This window comes from Miniopterus schreibersii (genome assembly GCF_964146895.1).
Source record: "Miniopterus schreibersii genome assembly, chromosome: 16".
NCBI classification, from domain to species: domain Eukaryota; kingdom Metazoa; phylum Chordata; class Mammalia; order Chiroptera; family Miniopteridae; genus Miniopterus; species Miniopterus schreibersii.
In genome coordinates, this window is record NC_138116.1 from 23,297,684 (window position 1) to 23,318,462 (window position 20,779).

The window sequence follows — 20,779 nt, forward strand, 5'->3', positions numbered from 1 at the left end:
GGCTCATAAAATCTCTTTCTGGGACTTTTCCTAATAGACATGCAAGTGACCAAATATATATGTACAAGAATTTTCATTGCTAAATGTCCTCCATAGTAAGGGATTGCTTAAAGAAATTATGGTATTAGTCATTTAGCAGAATACTATGCAACCATTAAAAAGAATGAGGTAAACTTGCTTTTACTTGGTTCAGTGGACTACTTTCAAAGTAGTCTGAAGAAGGGCAAGGGTGGAAGCAGGAAGACCAGTTAAGAGGTTTTTGCATGAACTGAGGCAACTGAGATTGAGATGATTGTCAATTGAAATAAGAAAAGTTATAGGCAGTATACATGGTATGATTCCCTTTATATAAAAAATAACATACTGTATATGGCGTATGATATAACATTATGTCATATGAAGTGATGTGCAGCAAGCAGTGTCTTTCACTGGACAATGGGACAGAGACTTTACTTCACAATTTGTATTGTAATTTTTTTTTTACAATAAGCATACAGTTCATTTACAACAAAATTAAACTTTTACAGAAAGACAATATTAACAATACAGGAAGTTAGGGGAATAGTGTCATGAAATTACTCATAATCTCACCACACTATAATTTTTGTTTGCCGTTAAAATGTTTTCCCTATGTATTTTAACATGGTTGTATTTGTATTTATAATTTATATGCAATTTTTGTGTCCTGCTTTTAAAATTTAACAGTACCTAATGAATATTTTTCCATGTTGCTACAGTTTTCGTAATTGTCACCATGGCATCACATCACATCAAGTGCACTAACTTAATGTATTTCTTTGTTGCTGGAAATTTTCATTGCTTCCAGTTTTGGTAATTACAATGAAGAACTGACTGCTTCCTTATGATAAAGCCTCACTATTGGGATCGCTAATGAAAAGGGTATGGCTATTTCATGTCTCCTTAGTAATATTAGCAATTTTTTTCCAGAGCAGTTGCACATAATCATATTCTGCTCCAGCAGTGTATGAGATAGCCTGTTTCACAATGCCCTGGCCAATATTAGGTATCATATATTTGAGGAACAAGGGGGGGATGCACTTCCATGTTATTTTGTCATTGTCTAGATTGGGTTGTTGTTCCTCTTTTGTGAATTTTCTGTTTGAGTCCTTTGTTCATTTATCTATTAGGTAACATTTTGCTTAATATTTGTCATCAATTTGCATAACTGGTCTATTAAGGTATTTTCCAGACGTACAAAAGTTTTAAATTCTTATGAGGTCAAATCTGCCTTTTTGTTCTTGATGACTTCTATTGCTTAGAAAGTCGTCCTCACTTCCAGAAGTGACTTTCCTATTATTTTTAATGTAGGTGAACCTCCTATAATTAGCATTAGATGTAATATATGGAACTACATTGATTTTCTCCTGGTATTGCTAATTAATTAGAGTCTTTACAATGCTTCTTCCTCTTGGATCTTTCAGCATGAGACTCCCTCTAGAGGGAGTGAGAGCAATCATTCCCAAAGAATTCTCACCTAGGCCTGGTGTGGCGGGTTCATAGCCCTACGTTTCTTCCTGCTTGACTGCCACTAATACAGCCTCAGAAAGGCATAGAGATGTAATGAGCTTCTAGAGAGGTAGGGTATATAGAGATTACAACTGAGGGTTTGAAAGTCTAGACTGCTTGGGTTCAAACCCTGACCTTGAGCAAGCTATTCAATTACTCTGTGCCTTGTTTTCTTGTTCCTGCAGTGAGCATAATCCTGAATGTCACATAGGGCGGTGTGATGATTACATGACCTAATAATATGAAGTACAAAGAGCAAAGCCCAGCACACAGTAAACTCTCTGTGTGCCCTGCTGCTTGGAGAATACATGAGTCAGTATGTACAGTGCTTGAGGGATTGTGAATACTCAACAACATATCCCAAGTCATCAATTCAGCAAATGTTTATTGAGGACCTACCGTGTGCCAATCATTCTTCTAGGTCTGGGAGGATACATTGGTGAATGGCTCTCATAGCTTATATTCTAGAGGAGAGAATTTGACAAACATGAAACGAATGAACAAGGTGATTTCAGATAATGATAGGTTAGCTATGGGTTGAATTATGTCTCCCCCAAAAGATGTTGAAGTCCTATTCTCAGTACCTGTGAATGAGACTTTACTTGGAAATAGGGTCTTTGCAGATGATCAAGTTAATGAAGTCGTTAGGGGGGCCCTAACCTGATATGACTGATGTTCTTATAAAAAGGGGCAATTTGGACACAAAGACAGTCATGAACAGAGGGACGACATGTAAAAAGACACAGGGAGAAGACAGTTTCCAAGCCAAGGAGCACCTAAGGTAATCAGGAGCTAGGAGAGAGGCCTGGAAAAGGTTCTTCCTTAGTACCTTCAGAGGGAGCACAGCCCAGCTACTTTGAGTTCAGACTTCTAGCCTCCAGAACAAGACAATATATTTATCTGGTTCTAAGCCACCCAGTTTGTGGTTTCTTGTTAAAGCAACAAACCAATATAGTAGGTGTGGTGAGGAAAAGAATAGAGGATGATGTATGTGATAGAAAGTAAGTGGGGACAGGGGTGGGGGCTACTTCAATGAGGGGTTCAGGAGGGCTGTTAGCTGGGAAGCCATTGAGGGTGATAAGCAGGGAAGGGATATGATCTGGCTGACTTTCAAAGAAACTTTACTGAAGTATAAAATACACAGAGGAAAGGACATAGACCATAATTTTACAGCTCAATAGATTTTCACAAATGGACATACCCATGTAACCAGCACTCAACTCTCTGCCCCACGCCCCCTTCCAGTTGCTACTCACCACAAGGGTAAACAATATCCTTGATTCTAACACCATATATTAAGATTCAACCGTGTTTTGTTTTTGTTTTTGAATGTATCTTTATTGATTTCAGAGAGAGGAAGGCAGAGGGAGAGAGATGGAAACATCAGTGATGAGAGTCATTGATTGGCTGCCTCCTGCACGCCCCCCACTGGGGATGGAGCCTGTGACCTGGGCCTGTGCCCTGACTAGGAATCAAACCTCGACCTCCTGGATCCTAGGTCGATGCTCAACTGCTGAGCCACACTAGCCAGGCAAATTTGACTGTTTTTGAACATCTTATAAATGGAATCATACAGTATGTCTTTTTTGTTTGTTTCTTTTACTCAGTATTATGTTTGTGAGATTCCTCTATCTTGTGTGTGTTTTAGTTCATCCATTCTCAATACTACGCAGTATTCCATTATGTGAATATATTAAAATTCAGTTATCTGTTCTACTCTTGAGACATTTGAGTAGTTTCCAGCTGAGGCTGTTGTGAGTAGTGTTGCTATGAACATTCTTTTTTCATGATCTTGGCAAATATATTTATGCAATGCTGTTGGGTGTTGCTAGAGTTGGGATTTCTGGGTGATAGGTGATAGATTTGTTCAGCTTGAATAGGTACTGCCATAACCGTGGTTGACATATGAAAAGATAATTTGGGTGTGAGTAGAGAATAGAATGCGGTAGTGTGTGTGTGTGTGGTGGGGGTGGCAAGAGTGACAATGGAGAGCAGATAGTCTTGTAATAGTCTTGGCAAAGGATGACAGGACTTTGACTAGGGTAACAAGTGAGGAGATGGGAAAACATACTCATACAGGATTATACAGGTAAAGCTGACAGGGTCTGATGCTGGTTGGATGTGGGGAGATGAGGAAAGAGGAATCAAGGTGCATAGTTAGGTGTTTGGTTTCAACCACTAGGTAGACAGTTGTGTCAGTTACTGAGACGGAAATGAGCAGGAAAGGAACAGGTGTGCGGGAGAATCAAGAATTCTGGCTTGGCCACATTAAGTTTGAGATGCCTATTAGCTACCCAAGCAGAGAAGTCAAGCAGACAATTGGAGCTCGGTTAGATGTCAGGACTGGAGAAATAAATGTAGGGCCATCAGCATACAGGTGTTGAGTACCACTGAGAGGTTCAAGTAAGATGGAGAGGTGACCACAGGTGCTGTCAACATGGAAGTCATTGGTAACCTAATAAGAACTATCTCAGTGAGAACGGGGAGTGGGAAAGCCTGATTGGAGTGGACAGGAGTAAAAGGAGATGAGGAAGTAGAGTATGAGACAATAATATTGCTCAAGGAGTCTTGCCATGAAGAAGAGCACAGAAACAGAGACAAAGTGTGAGAGAGGAGTCTGGGTTCCAGGGGGGCGGTTCTCAAGATGGGAGATATTTATCATGTTTGGAAGTGACCCAGTAGAGAGAGATAAGTGTAATCTAGGAAAAAGAATGGATAATCACCGAAGCACAGACCCTGAGAAAGTGAGAGGGGATGGGTTCCAATGTACGAAAGGAAACAGTTGGTTTTCGATGGGAACAGGGATGTTTCTTTCGATGAAAGAGGAGGGAAAACAGAAAGTACTTACAGGTTGGCAGATTTGGTGGCGAGATGAAGTTCTCATTTGTATGTTTTCTCAGTGAAGAATAAGTGAAGACTATAAATTGGAGGTGGGAGGGGAGGGATATTGAAAGTTTGGGGAGATGAGGCCGTATAACAGGCATTTGGAGTGTGGAGGAGTAAACTTGGCAGGAGCATGTAGTAGGATCTCAGCAGTGCTGTGCACCCATTTGAGATTTGTAAACACGAATTTAAAGTGAGACCGGTCATCAGTGATCACATTTGATTCATAAGCACATGGGAATGAATAGAGTTTAGTAAAATATAGTGGTGCTCTCAGCAACTGTTCACTGAACAAACGAATGAGTGGAGTACTATATAAAACATTTGGATAAAGGAGGAGGGATGGAATAAAGAAGGAAAGTGTATTTGCCTTCTTACAACTTACTTAAAGACAAAACACAATTTGAGAACAAAGCTGTATTTCAACAAGCACAAACATTACGTTTTCAAGTTTCAGTTATACATTCTGAAAGAAATGCATTCCTAAAGTTAAGTTTCAGATCCGAGTTCAAATTTACTAGGTACAAGTGTTAACAGAAAACAGTGCCCTAGCCAGTGTGGCTCAGTTGGCTGGAGCACTGTCCCATGCACCAAAAGGTTGCTGGTTTGATTTCTGGCGAGGGTACATACCTAGGTTGTAGGTTCTATCCTTGGTGGGAGTGCGTACAGGAGGCAACTGATTGATGTTTCTCTCATACATAGATGTTTCTCTTTCTCTCTCCCTTCCCCTCTCTCTAAAATCAGTAAAACATATCCTCAGGTGAGGATTAAAAAAAAGAGGAAAAGGGGGTGGAAAACATGTTAATTAGCAAGATGGATAGTTTGGGCTATGTTATATGTAGTCTTGAATAGGTGGAAAAGGATTTTTTGAATCTGAAAGCAGAGATGATAATTACATGGTTGAAAGAGAAACCTCTTCATGCTAAACACTAACAGGTAGCTTATCTGACAATGGCTACAATGTATCTACTACCTGCCTTGTGGCTAGTTCTTTTAAATATATATGATTTCTAATACAACATACCTACAGAATCACGTATTATTTATTAATAGTGATTAAAATTCTACTTGACAGATGAGGGAATTGAGATTCAGCATTTCAGTAATTTTACCAAGATATCAGAGTTAGTAAAGAGCTGAGGTGGGATTTGAAGCCAGGTCTCCCTGATTCCCAAGGCCATAGTCAGTCACACTTCATTTAACTGGGTATTACCATTTCCCTTGCACTTAGCACAGAGGCCTGACCAGGATAAATGTTTAGCAGTAATAGTGACCCCAAAATATAAATCAGATGGCCTGCCTTTGCGCTTAATCTAACAACTTGTTTCCTAACAACACTCCCCACCCCACTCCTACTCTCACCCCCAATTCACTAGTTTTTTCAATTTCTGCAACAGGACCCCTGCTATTCTCTATATCTGTCATTGTTTCCTAACATTTTTCAAATTTTGTCATTACATTGTTGGTTTACTTCCTGGTGTCTTTCCCCAGTATTAAGCCCCATGAAACCAGAGAACTTGAGTCTTGTTTACGTTTGATATCCCAGAGCCGTACTGCTTATTACAGCAGCCACTAGTCACTTGTGGCTACTCAGGACTGCAAATGTGGCACGTCTGAATTGAGTTGGGCAGTAAGTGTAAAATTATACCGGATCTTGAAGACTTGGCATGAAAAAAGAATGTATATGATCTCATTAATATTTTTAACACTGGTTACTCGTTGAAATATTTGGACAAACGAGGTTAACTATGTGATTAAAATGAATTTCACACGTTTTGCTTTTTACTGTGGCTACTAGAAGATTTTGTCACATAAGTGATGTACATTATATTTCTAGGCTCTGAGGCAACGTTGTCCCAGAGCCTAGCACAGTCCTGGCCCATTTTATTTAGCAGAATAAACCAATGTTAACAGACAAACAGAAAAAAAAAATGGGTGAGGGGAGATCCGGTCTTTGCTTTCCGTTAGCAAAACGGATACAGCGTTGTCCTAGAAGTCAGGAGACTGGGTTCTGTTCCAGGATTTACCAGCATCACTGTGTAGCCTACCCAACCCTGGGCGTCAGCTTGCCCATCACATGGTTGATCTCCGAGGTCTGAAAGAGTGTGAGGAAATAAATGGTGCAGAAAGGTGGGGAAGCCTGGTACAACAGAACTTGTCTTCTGGTTGGCTCTAGCATAGCACTATAGCACCGGCGGAGGCAGCAGGAACCGCAGACCAGGTCCCTGAACCCAGCGCGGGGACCAGCAGCTTCCTCGGTCTGACGTCACTGGGGCGCGACGCCACCGTGGGTCCCGTCCTCCGAGCCTCATGGCTCATAAGGTCCCTTTGGTGAAAGCTAATGACAAGCTAAGAGAGCGTCAAACAGCTCCCGAGTCTCTCCGGGCCTCAGTTCTCAGTCAACCAGCCTCCGCCACCCTCCCTCTTACTTCCCCCTTACCGGGCACAGGAATCCGGGAGATATGAATCCGGCCGGACCGCCCAGAACCAAACCTCAGTGCGGCTGCGCAGAGCACTTGCACATCCTCGCAGGAGTCCCGGCGATTGGCTGTGACGTAACTTCCGGCGTGAGCGGCGAAAGCCGGGAGGGCAAGCGAGAGTGCAAGCAGGCATCCAGCAGCAGGCAGCAGGCGGGCGGGCGGGCAGACGGCTCAGAGGGAGCGAGCGAGCTAGTGAGCGGTTCGTGAGCCAGCGAGGTCAGCCGCGTCCCGAGAGCAGCCGAGATTCCTCCAGTCCCTCTGACCCCCTCCCCGGAGCCCACAGCGCCTCCGGTCTCCAGCGGAGCGGACACGGCCCTGCCCGGCCATGGCCTCGTTGCTGAAGGTGGATCAGGAAGTGAAGCTCAAGGTAGCGACACGGGTCCGGACCTCCTTACCCGTGGCTTCGATCCCCGAGCAGTCTGACCGGCTCCCCACTCCCCGTGGTGCCTTTGTCTCCCCGGGGATACCAGCTCTGAGCTTCCGCTCTGCTCAGCCCAGCCCCCCCACTCCCGGAGAAGGCATCGAGGGAGAGGATAATATAGGGTGGCCTTCTGTACCTTGTCTGCTGATGAAGAGCCCCGGGGAGACTTCCGCGGACACGTGGTGGATTCAGTGCTTTAGGCTAGTGACAGCTGGAAGTTTCCCAGCCCCGCCTCCAGACACTGCCGCTGCCCTTGGAGTCAGGCCTGCCTCATATCTTAGGCCAGATCTGGAAGGGAGTTGGCACGTTTGTGAGCTCACACCTCCCCTATCTACCTGTCTTTCGTCTGCTCACAAATTCAGACAGCCTCAGACACAGGGAGGGAGGGAAGACAGGTGGGTGCTGCCCTCAAGCCCTGTTTCCCTCTCCTGAGATGGAGAAATGGGTCCTCAAAAAAATAAAGTACTTGCAGTCTGGGGGCCTCTCAGCTTCTCATTACGATTACAAGGTGAGGGAAAGACAACTAGATTTGGGTTTCCTTACCTTGCCCTTACCTCTTGCCAGATACTGACTTGCTCTTTGTTAATTTTAGGTTGATTCTTTCAGGGAGCGGATCACAAGTGAGGTGAGTGAAGTAAATAGAAAAATGAGTGTTGGTTAGTAATTGGAGTTTCCCAAAGAGGAGATAACTGCTGAGAGATACCATCCCACAATTTTAATGTATTTTTCCTCATTTTTAGGCAGAGGACTTGGTGGCAAATTTTTTCCCAAAGAAGTTGTTAGAACTTGATAGTTTTTTGAAGGTGAGAGACCCTTTTCCTCAGATTTCCCAATTTTGGGGTGGCCCTGGTCTTCCTGTCAAGTGGGACAAATCATGTGTTGGTTCTATTTTGTTTTGTACCGTAAAGCACTCGCATTGCTTGCCCTTCACGTGAAATACTTCTTTGTTCATCTTGAAAAGACTAATGTTTGGGGGTGGGCGTCTCTCTTTCAGGAACCAATCCTAAATATTCATGACCTAACTCAGATCCACTCAGACATGAATCTCCCTGTCCCTGACCCCATCCTTCTCACCAACAGCCACGATGGACTGGATGGTGTAAGTGTCCTATATTTATTTTTGTCTTCTGTAGCAGTAGGTTCTCTGTCCTTTACTTCCTGGTCAGTTTGAACATATACAGGGGAAACAGTGGGATTTGGGTCTGGGAATGAGGGCTCCTACAGACAGGATGACTCTAGTACATCCCCTTTAGACCCTGATTTTCATTTATAGCATGAGGTGAATTTACTAATACTACTCTGTGTTAGAGTGAGTTTTAAGTAGGACTAATAGCTACGGGCTCCCTCAGGTTATCTGGTCTGTTCCCATGGCTCTCTAAGCAAGACTTTTCTTACCTGTTTCAATGTCTTGAGTCTTGTTATTGGGTGAGTAGTTCTTGACATATAACTGCAGTCCCTGTCTTTGCTGTGCATATTTATTACCTGGTCCTCATCAATTAAATGTCCACATTCTATAACACTGATGATACTCTTGTTCTTTGTCTGCATTACTGTCTCGTTGTTAGAACTTAGAGTTCTGGAAAGCAGAAACTGTCTTAATCATCTTTGTATTCCCAGCACCTAGCGTTGTTCCTGGTATATAACAGGTGCTAAATGTGTGTTTGTTGATTGAATATTGTGTTTTTTTGTGGAACCAGCAGATGCCTACATAATTATTTTTACCTTGCATTGAATGGTTCTTTTTTCCTATTGTTTATAGCAGCAAGTTTCAACTGGTATGCTGTAAGAACCTTTAAAACATGTAATACCTGACTATTATGTCAGGGGCACTGACCTCCTTCCCCTTAGATTGTCATATAAAAGAATGACAACGGCCAACACAACAATAGCCACCCAGAATGATTCAAAATTATGCTGTTTTTTTTTTTTTTTTTTGTCAAATCGGCAAAAATATATATTTTGGTGTGCTGCAGAATTTTACTAATTAGTTTATGTGTGCCATGAGATAAAAAAGGTTGAAAATTGCTGGCTATCCCTGTCCTGTAGTTGCTTAATGTGTTATATTTCTCAAAAGGTTGGTCTTACCAACTAGAACGTAAGTTGCTTTATAGTAAGAACCTTTTCTTAAAGCCTTGTATGTACTTAGTAAATTGCATAAATTAATAAGATAACTTTTGGGGTCAAAGAAGGTATTAAACTTGCTTGAAGTATAACTTGTAATACGGATTTCTGTTTCCTTAGCCCACTTACAAAAAGCGAAGGTTGGATGAGTGTGAAGAGGCCTTTCAAGGTAAGAGCCGCCCCACCCCATTTACCCCCTGGCTTACAGCCTTGAGAAGCAGATGGGTCTGGTGTTCTCCTGGCCTGGAAGCAGAATCTGATTTTATTTCCCAGAGTTAGCATTCCCAAGTCTTCCAAATATGGTCATTATTTAGCACTCTAAACCTAACTTTCCAATAAAAAGGGAGGGTTGAACTTAGTTTGAACTAGCCAAAGGAGAGGGGTTAGGGGTAACTACACACTGCAAATTTTTCACAGAAGTCCCAGTTCCGTGTTATTTTTTCTCTTTAATAATAGTTGGCACGTTAAATCTTTAGAGCATATTTTAATTTCCTTATTCTTCAGACTTTGGACATACTTTAAACACTCATTTGTTAATCTCTACATTCTCTTTGCTTCTGTTGGTGGTGTCAGTGTTTGTTGTGACAGATAAAAGGCAGAGGTCATAGCATCTCATGGGTCTGGGGAGGAAGGGAAAGGTGGAGGATGCTATGTCCTGTCCCCCACCCCAATCATTTGGCCTTCTTCATGTCCCTGCCAGGAACCAAGGTGTTTGTGATGCCCAATGGGATGCTAAAAAGCAACCAGCAGCTGGTGGACATTATTGAGAAAGTGAAACCTGAGATCCGGCTGCTGATTGAGAAATGCAACACGGTGAGGCAGGGGCTAGTGACCTATGGGCTGACTTCAAACAGCCTGGTTTGAACTATGAAAAATGATGGATGGTGGGGCTGGAGGCATGAAGGTGATATGGGTGTTGGCAGACTAAGTATCTTGGCTCCTGTGCTCCTGGCATCTGGCCCCAGCAGCATGAATTGTATACTTCATGGCATCAGCAGAAAAGGCCATGGTCCTCATAAATATATTTTTTGGTCTTCTCACCCTCCAGGTCAAAATGTGGGTACAGCTCCTGATTCCTAGGATAGAAGATGGAAACAACTTTGGGGTCTCCATTCAGGTAATGTGCTTTCATTACACACTAGAAAGGAAGGTTTGGGAGATACTCTTACCTTCCCTACTTAGTCTGTTTTTCCTTTCTCCTTGGTCTACTGTGGAGTGATGTGGAAGTAACTTTTGACTCACTGTTTTTTTCAGGAGGAGACAGTTGCAGAACTAAGGACTGTTGAGAGTGAAGCTGCATCTTATCTGGACCAGATTTCTAGGTAGGGCTGCTTGGGGCTTGGCCCAGGAATTGGGGGCTGGTGAGGTGGTAAGTGCTGTCCAGGGTCTCCTGCAGCTTCCTCTTTTTCTTTCCTTCCAGATATTATATTACAAGAGCCAAATTGGTTTCTAAAATAGCTAAATATCCCCATGTGGTAAGTAAGGGTTTTGTGCCCTGAGGGTGGAAGTGGTAGGATAGGGAGGAGTGACTGTTACTGGGAAAGAGATGTCCGTGAATAGTTCAGCCTTGGGAATGAACCTTTTCTCTGCCCCTTCTCTCAGGAGGACTATCGCCGAACTGTGACAGAGATTGATGAGAAAGAATATATCAGCCTTCGTCTCATCATATCAGAACTAAGGAATCAATATGTAAGTAACCTGGACCACTGCCCACGGTTGCCCTGGCTTTTCTTAATTCTGACAATAAATTTCTTGCCACTCTCTGGGGGTCAAGATGGGAGATGGAGGTAAAATTAAAAGAACAAGTTCTGCTTATCAACCAAGTGTCAAGAACTATGAAGTTGAGGGTATATAACTGGGTATCTCCCTTCTTTCTACCTGAATGGAAGGGAGTGCTATATAGTATAGGGGACAGACTTAGGTTTGGAATCAACTTTACCTGTAATGTGTGGCCTTGGGCAAGTTGTTTAACCTTAGACTTCAGTTTCTTCATCTCTAAAATGGAACTTAGATTAACATGAGTATCTACTGCACAAAGATGATTTGTTTGTTTTTTTAAAATATGTTTTTATTGATTTTAGAGAGAGAGGAAGGGAGAGTAATACAGGGAAACATCAATGAGAGACATTGATCAGCGGCCTCCTGAATGCCCCCTACTGGGGATCAAGCCCACAACCTGGGCATGTGCCCTGACTGGGATTCAAACTGGGGACCACTTGGTTCATGGGTCCATGCTCAATCATTGAGCCACACTGGCAGGGCACAAAGATGGTTTTTTTAAAAGTGAGATAATACATTAAAGGAGCCAGTGTAATTCTTGGTATGTTAATTGCTCAACAAATGTTAGTTATTAGACATTCGGGACTTTGGGAAAACCGAGGTATACCTAGTTTGGGGATATAAGAGAGGGGCAGCCATCTTGATTTCAGGTTCAGATGAGTGAGAATAGGATTATGTGAATGATTGCTTGGGGAATTGGTTGGGAGGGATCTTTTCTTTTTGAGATAGGAGTAGAACAGATGTGTGATTCTCTGATCTCTTTTCTCCCAGGTCACCCTACATGACATGATCCTGAAAAATATTGAGAAGATCAAACGGCCCCGGAGCAGCAATGCAGAGACACTGTACTGAGGCCAGGGCCAGGGCCAGGGGACTCTGTGAGTCTGGCTCAAGACCGACATTGCCTTGGTTTGTTACATGACTATCGTGATGGGGAAACTGGCTGGAAGTAGTAATCACCTCTCTCTGTTTTTAGTTAGAGTCTAATGAAACTCTCATGTAGTTCTGTGACGTGTTTACCTCTTTTTTCAGGCCTCAGGAACTCTTCTATTTCCTTCCCTAATACCCCACGCCTGACCTGTCCTAATTTCTAGAGAACTCCAGGTTTGTGTGCACAGGATTTTGGCACCGGAATACTTGTGTTTTCTTTCCCCACCCTCCTCCTGTGTCTTGGGCTCTGTGTTTTTTTTCATTTTGATGATTAGTTTAACAGGAGCTGAGGGAACTAGAAGGAAAATGCTAGGGTTTTGTTTGTTTTTTTTAGGATCTGGGGTCAGGGAGACCAGCTCCTCTCTTCTCATGTAAGGTTAGTATCTCTTGCCAGTGTGGGATATTGGATCCTCCCTGCCGCAGTTGTCCTGGTGATGACTTTGGGTTTTCCATCTGCATACATGGCAAGAAATACCATAGACCTCAGCTAAGACCCTAGTTTCTTCAGATGTTTTTATAACTAGAATTTTCACATATACATTGTGCATGACAGACACATATACAGACATGCACACATCTGCCTTCCTACTCTGCTCTGTTACCTGACTCCATCCCCCCAAACCCTGTTACACACACACACACACACACACACAGACACGTGCACACACACACTGTTTAGGAGGCGATACTTGTCTTAGTTGTCATCCACTAAGGCCCATCGTCTCCTGATATTATAACCTCTTGGTACCCAGAGGCTGGTGAGTTGGAGGAGAGCCAAGAGGCAAGAAGCTCCTCTTGGGGGAAGGCTCCTTTCTCTGTGACCCGGGTCCTTTTGGGCATTATTGCAAAGGCCAGTCCTCTGACTCCTGATTGCCTTTTTTCCAGACCAGTCGTAAATTGAGGGAGGGGAGGGCTGTCTACAGCTGTGAGGGCCAGATGCTGCTACTCCTGCTGGGCTTTTCCTTTGGGAAAAATATTTCTCTTATTTATAGTATTGTACTTCCAGGGAAAGCAGTCACTTATGTGTGTATGTGTGTGCATGCACACACAGGCATGTGCACATTGTGTGTATGTGGAAATCTGCTGGGCATGTCAAAACCATAGAAGAGTTGCCTCCTATCTCGAATCTTCCAGAGATATTCCCCACTTTTTTCTACCACTACTAGAGAGTCAGCATCTGCAGCCAGCCAGCCAGTGGCTCTCAGTGTCTGTTTCTGACTTACTCTTCCCGTCTGTCTTCCAAGCCCTAATCGTATTTCCACCCGGATGCATTGTTTTTACTCCCAATATGCTATAGAGAGAAGGAGTCAGGATGCTGTCTTCCCATGAATAGTACTCAGTAACAAACCAATTGCATTTTAGTTGGGCAATGCCCCTACCCACTCTCCAGATCCCTTCCACCATGCATTTGTTTCCCTTTTTGTTGAATTGTTCTGCTGCCCTTCCTCACCCTACCACCCTTGGATCGTAATGTAAAATTCTTTTACCATGTCAAGAAATTATTAAAAATACAGGTACTTTGACCTCTTTCTAAAGCTGCAGACCCTGGTGCGATGCTCTGGTGGCTAGGGACATACCCATACTCACATGTGTGCGCATTAGGATACCCACCTCCACATACACCACCAGCCATCCTATTGGGTGTCTTTATACTAATTGAGCTTCCTCTTTTCTCTGGAATAATGGAAAGATTGAGGTTTCTGCCTACCAAGAGGCAAGGGTGGGTCCTTCATTTGTGTACAGTCTGAATTATGTGAAAAATAGCTCTTCCCAAATCTAAGCTGCCTTCTGTCCCAACCCTCAACAAGATCCCAGTCCCTCCCTCCCCCCTCCCTCCCCCCCTCCCCCCTCCCTCCCCCCCTCCCTCCCTCCCTCCCTCCCTCCCTCCCTCCCTCCCTCCCTCCCTCCCTCCCTCCCTTCCTTCCTTCCTTCCTTCCTTCCTTCCTTCCTTCCTTCCTTCCTTCCTTCCCCAGTGATACCCATGAACTGCCAGTAGAGGCTGCTCTAGTTCCGCGTGGGAAATCACAGAATTGCCTGGTTCAAGGCGGGCTCTACCGTGTCATTTTCTTTACCATCTACTAACTCTCCCCTCTGAATAATGTCTGAAGTTTCTTGAGGAGATGCCAGGGGACTCTTGGTTTTGGTTTTCAAATGACTTATAGGGCTGTCTAGGACCTTACCTCCCTCTCAAATAAAGTTTCCTCAACTTCCACCTTGTAAAGTAGCCTTCTGGTATCCAGTGATCCCCTCACTGTCTCTGCAAAAAGAGATTTAAGGCCTTTAACCATGGAGGAACATCTGCTCTGTTCTGTTTTAGAGATAACCACTAGGTAACAATTTTTGAATGCCTGCCCTGTGTTAGGCTTTGCTAAGCACTTTATATGCATGATCACATTTAATCTTCATGAATCTATAGGGTAGTTTTATCCCTTTATAGGTGAGGACACAGACTCACAATAAGTACCTCCCCTGAGGTCACACAGCTTAGGGACCTGGAATTGGTGTACAAATCTGACTACTAAGCTCAGGACTTCACCACTCCTTTCTCACTGACTAGATAGAAGAGGCCTGAGACTACAGATCAGGGGCTTGACCTTAGGTAACTGGCAGAACACAGTGCTTGTTGCTGAACTGGGCAGTAGGTCCTAGAAATATTGGGGGGTAGTGCCTACCAGGAGGGTGAAAAACGGACCATTTTAGTGCCTGTATTCAGGCACACAGGACTTGATTGGGCATCTGAGATATGCATTCTTCCTCAGACCTATTTTGGGTGAAAGGTGCAGTTCAGCGCTACTTCAAATGCCCTCTAATCTGGTGTAAAGGATGGAAATCAGTAGTGCGTACTGATGGTGCTGCCAATAGGAGTTCAGGGGCAGGGGAGATGTCATGCACATGGAAGTAGTGCCTTGGGCCAAACCACAGAACAGAAAATTGGAACAGAATTATATAAATCAAGGTCAGAAATTTCCTGTTCAACCCACAGGGTGGAGTTTTCTCCATTCCTATCCATCCTACTGAATATAAACCCTGATTTGATGTCAGTAACTGGAAGGAGCAGCTGGTAGGACTCTCACTTCAACTCTCAGCATTCACCATGAATGTCAAGGTAGTCCTCGTGTTCCTGGCACTGTCCCTCATTACCATCTTTGCCCTGGCCTATGTCTTGGTGTCCAGCCAAGGGGGCTCGAGCCAGCCTCCCCGCTGCCCCTCTGTATCCCACAGTGCCCAGCACTGGACACACCCTGGCCAGAGCCAGCTGTTTGCAGACCTGAGCCCAGAGGAGCTGACGGCTGTGATGAGCTTTCTGACCCAGCAGCTGGGGCCAGGCCTGGTGGATGCAGCCCAGGCCCGCCCCTCAGACAACTGCGTCTTCTCGGTGGAGCTGCAGCTGCCCCCGAAGGCTGCAGCCTTGGCCCACCTGGACAGGGGGAGCCCCCCGCCTGCCCGGGAGGCACTGGCCATCGTCTTCTTTGGCAGACAACCCCAGCCCAACGTGAGCGAGCTGGTGGTGGGACCACTGCCCCACCCCTCCTACATGCGGGATGTGACTGTGGAGCGTCACGGGGGCCCCCTGCCCTATCACCGACGTCCCATGCTGGGAACTGAGTTTGCCCAGATCTGGAAGCATCTGAAAGAGGTGGAGCTACCCAAGGCACCAGTCTTCCTTGCTTCAGTCTTCAACTACAATGGCTCCACTTTGGCACCTCTGCAGGCCAGTCCTCATGGCTTGCGCTCGGGAGACCGTACTACCTGGATAGCCCTCCACCATAACATCTCAGGTGTTGGGTTTTTCCTTCACCCAGTGGGGCTGGAGCTACTGCTGGACCACAGGGCCCTGGACCCTGCCCACTGGGCTGTTCAGCAGGTCTTCTACCTTGGGCACTACTATGCAGACCTGGGCCAATTGGAATGGGAGTTTAAGGCTGGCCAGCTGGAAGTGGTTAGAGTTCCTCTGCCCCTGCCAAATGGGGCTTCATCCCTGAGGTCCCGGGTCTCCCCAGGTCCTCTTCCACCTCTTCAGTTCTCACCCCAGGGTTCCCAATATAGTGTACAAGGGAACCTGGTCATGTCTTCCCTCTGGACATTTACCTTTGGTCATGGGGTGTTCAGTGGCATGAGGATTTTTGATATTCGGTTCAAGGGCGAGCGAGTGGCCTATGAAGTCAGTGTCCAGGAGTGTGTATCTATCTATGGTGCTGATTCACCCAAGACAATGATGACCCGATACTTGGATAGCAGCTTTGGACTTGGCAGCCACAGCCGGGGCTTGGTGCGGGGTGTGGACTGCCCCTATCAATCTACAATGGTGGACATCCACATACTAGCGGGCAAAGGGACAGTCCAGCTGCTTCCAGGGGCTGTGTGTGTATTTGAGGAGGCCCAAGGATTACCCCTTCGAAGGCACTACAATCACCTTCAGAGTCATTTCTACGGTGGTTTGGCCAGCTCAGCTCTTGTAGTCAGGTCTGTGTCCACTGTAGGCAACTATGACTACATTTGGGACTTTGTATTTTACCCAAATGGGGCACTGGAAGGGCGGGTCCATGCCACAGGCTTTGTCAACACAGCTTTCCTGAGTGGGGGAGAGGAAAGCCTCCTGTTTGGGAACCGTGTGGGGGAACGAGTGCTGGGGACAGTGCACACACATGCCTTCCACTTCAAGCTGGACCTGGATGTAGCAGGTGAGTGCTCAGGGAATTAGGATTGATAGTTGGGGTGTGGCAGAGGGAAGGGAGACCCCCCCCCCAACCCCTATCAAGCCAGAAGAGGCTAGAGGGTTGCGTTCTAGCTCCACAATTCATTGTGGCATCAGAGCATGGACTGATTTAAGTGTATTCAACTGCAGTCAGCCTGAAATATTGGGCTTACTGGGTCTCTGGCAGAAGGTAGAGAGGGTTCCCCTGCCAAACTCTAATCATCCAGCCCCTCTGACTTGCTGCCACTGTGAAATTAATGTAAAGGCTGTGCCTGTCTACCTGAGCCTTGAGTGACAATGTGGGTGGTGAATTTGCCCTAAGGCTGGATGGTGCTAGAGTTGAGGCTCTGAGTTCTTCCTAATTCTGAAGGTCAGTGGCGGAGGGGAAAGCAGGGGGGCCTGAGCAGAGGTAGGAAGCAGTCTGTCTCAAGGGGTTTTCAGAATAGAGGTGGTCCAGGGCATGAGAAGGGGAGCACTAGCTGGGAGTTGCTCCACAGGATTTCAGACACCTGGGGATACAGGATCGTGACCCCCATCCCTTTCCTGTCAGCACATGTCATCACAATGGGCTCTCCAGTGACATGGCAGGCATGTAGTAGGCTTGGTGCAAGTGTAGAAAGAATTCCCAAGTAAGGCTCAGAGCAGAGAGAGGACTTGCTGCTCCTGACATGTTTTGTCAGGGAAAGAAAATAACCAACTTATCAAATCAGACAATTAGACCCAGAAAGAAAATTAGAAACCCACCAAACCCCTCCGTTTCACAGGGAAATTGAGGGTGGGGGGAGATGGGACTGGAAGTGACTGCCCAAATATAACATTGCTATAACTAAGGATATTTCATGTGAAACATTCTTACTGTCCTGGGTATAAAGACGTGTGCGTGTGTGTGTGTGGGGGGGTGGGTGGAGCGGAGGAAGAACTAAGAAAATAGCATGATGGAAATGGGATATTAATGATTCTTTGACATATTTGGAATATGATTATTTTCTGATTTGAAGTTACTCTTCAGCATTTTTGTTATTAAAGAGCCTTGCCTTAGGAATTAAAATCAAGTCACATTTATTGGGTCCCTAGTGGGTACAGCACAGGCTGGTGCTGTGGGCCAGAGCCTGTGTCAGCCCCCTGTGCACAAGACCACCAGCAGAGGCACTGGCTTTAGTAGAGGCCCCCCTCCCCGTGCCAGCTGCCTTCATATATATAGGTCACATTTAAAGGAACTGACAGTCCTGGCCAGTGGCTAGGTGGTTAGAGTGTCAGCCCACACACTGAAGAGTTGTGGATTTGATTTCTGGTCAAGGGTACGTACCTGGGTTGCAGGTTTGATCCCCAGTCGGGGTGCATGCAGGGGCCAATTGATGTGTCTCTCACATTGATGTTTCTCTCTTTCTCTCTCCCCCTTCCCTCCTTCCCTCCTTCCACTCTCTCTAAAAATCAATGGAAAAAATGTCCTTGGGTGAGGGTTAAAAAAAAAAATTAAGAGACTGACAGTCTGAACCTGCTAAGTACGTGATCAAGTGCCAAGTGGGTGGGTGATGAGTGCAGGTTACAGTGCAATAGATTTCCAAGGAGTTCTCAGACAATTTAAAGATATAAATCTACTCACTTTTGAAAAAGACTGAAAGTGGTCCCCATCTTGTTGAGAGAAAGAAAGCAAATTCTCAGAGCTAAGGGGTATGCAGGGCACCATGGAAAGGGACTGGGTTTTTCCAGCCAGCTTCTCCAAGACAAGTGTCCCTTTCATAGTTACAAGAATGTAACTAGCCACCTGCATGTGTTTTTCCATTTACAGAGCTCAGCCATAGACCAGCTTTTATTCTGTCCCGTGTAGAGACTCAGAAAATGAGAGTCAAAGAAGCAATCTGTCCAAGGGTAGACCAGTGCTACTGGAACTTTCTGCAGTAATGGAAATGTTCTATATCTACATTGTCCAATACATTAGCCACTAGCCACATGTGGCTATTGAGCACTTGAAATGTGGCTAGTGTGACTGAGGAGCTGAATTTTTAATTTAAATGCAAACAGCTACTTGTGACTGACAGTAACTATTGGACAGGGCAGGGTTGAAGAAGATGGGCTAGTTCCCAAATCTAGACCTCCTGGCTCCCAGCATGGAGTGCTCTCTGATGAGTTCTGCTGCCTGTTGTCAGGCCAGTGCAGTGGACCTCATGGGGGAGATGAGGATCCTGTCTCAGCTGGTATGGGACTCCTCTCCCTCCCCTCACCCTGGCAGGGCTGAAAAACTGGGTGGTAGCTGAAGACGTGGTGTTTAAACCTGTGGCAGCCCCTTGGAGTCCAGAGCACCAACTTCAGCGACCACAGCTGACTCGGCAGGTCCTGGGAAGGGAGGACCTGACAGCTTTTTCCTTGGGAAGTCCCCTTCCTCGCTACCTTTACCTAGCTGGCAACCAGACTAATGCCTGGGGTCACCAACGCGGGTATCGAATCCAGATCCAGAGCCCCCTCGGCATACACATGCCCCTGGAGAGCGACATGGAGAAGGCCCTCAGCTGGGGGAGGTGAGGAGGGCCCTGGGGGCTGGGTGGTAGGGAAGGACTGGTCCCCTTCCCCATCCTAGCTCTCGGAGACCCCAACTCACTATCCTTGACTTACCATCTGCCCCTGTACCTCCTCTCAGATCCAAGTAGATACGGGATGGAACATGGTCTCACACAGAATCTGATCCAAAAGGCTTCTGGGACAGTAAAGGTTTTTGACATTTTCTGACTCCACCTTCTTATGATATTCCTGGCCAGATACCAGCTTGTGGTGACCCGGAGGAAAGAGGAGGAGTCACAGAGCAGCAGCATCTATTACCAGAGTGACATCTGGACACCCACTGTTGTCTTTGCTGACTTCATCAATAATGAGACTCTCTTAGGAGAGGTTGGTAGCTCTAGAGACAGAGGAGAGAGTCTCTTCTGTGTCTGGTGTGTTGGCTGCCTAACCCCCTGGCCCTACGTTGGAGGGAATGGCATGTTTCCAGTTCTCAGATTCAGGAGCCAAGGAGTTCTCTGATGACCAACATGGGTCATTCATCCCTCCTGGGGTGACATTAGCCTTGGGACACTGACCACCCTATAATTTTGCACATGGATCACCACATTTTATGGGCCTGGGGCTGGGAGGAGGTGGAAGCAGGGCTGAGGCTGAAGGTTGGGAATTGTGGCTGAAGGGTGGTTCTCTGGGTCTCACCTTCAAAGTCCTCCAGCTCCTCCCTCTTCCTGCAGGACCTGGTGGCCTGGGTTACAGCCAGTTTCCTGCACATCCCCCATGCTGAGGATGTCCCCAACACAGTTACTGTGGGGAACAGAGTTGGCTTCTTGCTCCGACCCTATAACTTCTTTGATGAGGACCCCTCCATCTTCTCCCCTGGCAGCGTCTACTTTGAGAAGGGCCAGGATGCTGGGCTCTGCAATGTCAACCCTGTGGCCTGCATCCCCCACCTGGCAGCCTGTGTCCCAGACCTGCCCCCTTTCTCTTACCAAGACTTGTAAACCCAAGGGTGTGGTAGGACACGGGTGGTGGGGGGGGGCGTACCATCCTCTCTATTCCCAATTCCTCCTTCCCTGACTCCTGCCCTATTAATGTTTCTCAGGAAACAGCCTCTTCCCACACTAAACCTTCATATATCCTTTTGGTTAATTCATATTTCCAGTGTATTTTTTTTAAATGATGAATTTATAAAATGATATTATTATTAAAATATCCAAGTGAAAACACCACAAATCCTACCATTCAGAAATAGCTAGTGCTCACATTTGGTGACCGTTATACCAGATATTTCTTCATCTGGTGCATTGAAATTGAATAGATAGAATTTTGTAAAATAGATGGCATGTGCAATTTATAATAAAAACTATTACAAGATTTCTACTTGAATTTTTTCTATGTGACTTTTGAAGTATCTAGAATCCCCCAGAGAATATTAAGGATTCTGGCCAA

The 20,779-nt window shown here is 45.6% G+C and overlaps 2 protein-coding genes across 3 annotated transcripts; both read left to right on the forward strand.

The window, feature by feature from the left end:
• The first annotated feature begins 6,957 nt into the window (after nt 1-6,957).
• On the forward strand, nt 6,958-13,670 carry PSME3 (proteasome activator subunit 3). The gene is made up of 11 exons (XM_081161598.1): nt 6,958-7,257; nt 7,904-7,936; nt 8,052-8,114; nt 8,306-8,410; nt 9,553-9,601; nt 10,133-10,245; nt 10,481-10,549; nt 10,687-10,754; nt 10,853-10,907; nt 11,035-11,121; nt 11,983-13,670. Exons 1-11 carry the CDS (start codon nt 7,216-7,218, stop codon nt 12,061-12,063), a joined length of 765 nt encoding a protein of 254 aa, XP_081017724.1. The 5' UTR covers nt 6,958-7,215; the 3' UTR covers nt 12,064-13,670.
• Nucleotides 13,671-14,708: 1,038 nt separating this feature from the next.
• On the forward strand, nt 14,709-20,700 carry AOC2 (amine oxidase copper containing 2). Of its 2 annotated transcripts, XM_081162521.1 has the most exons (4): nt 14,709-16,823; nt 19,068-19,353; nt 19,591-19,720; nt 20,065-20,700. In XM_081162521.1, exons 1-4 carry the CDS (start codon nt 15,236-15,238, stop codon nt 20,329-20,331), a joined length of 2,271 nt encoding a protein of 756 aa, XP_081018647.1. In that variant the 5' UTR covers nt 14,709-15,235; the 3' UTR covers nt 20,332-20,700. The 2 variants fall into 2 exon arrangements, with proteins under 2 accessions (XP_081018647.1, XP_081018648.1); XM_081162522.1 differs by lacking the exons at nt 19,591-19,720; nt 20,065-20,700 and adding an exon at nt 19,473-19,559.
• Nucleotides 20,701-20,779: the final 79 nt, after the last annotated feature.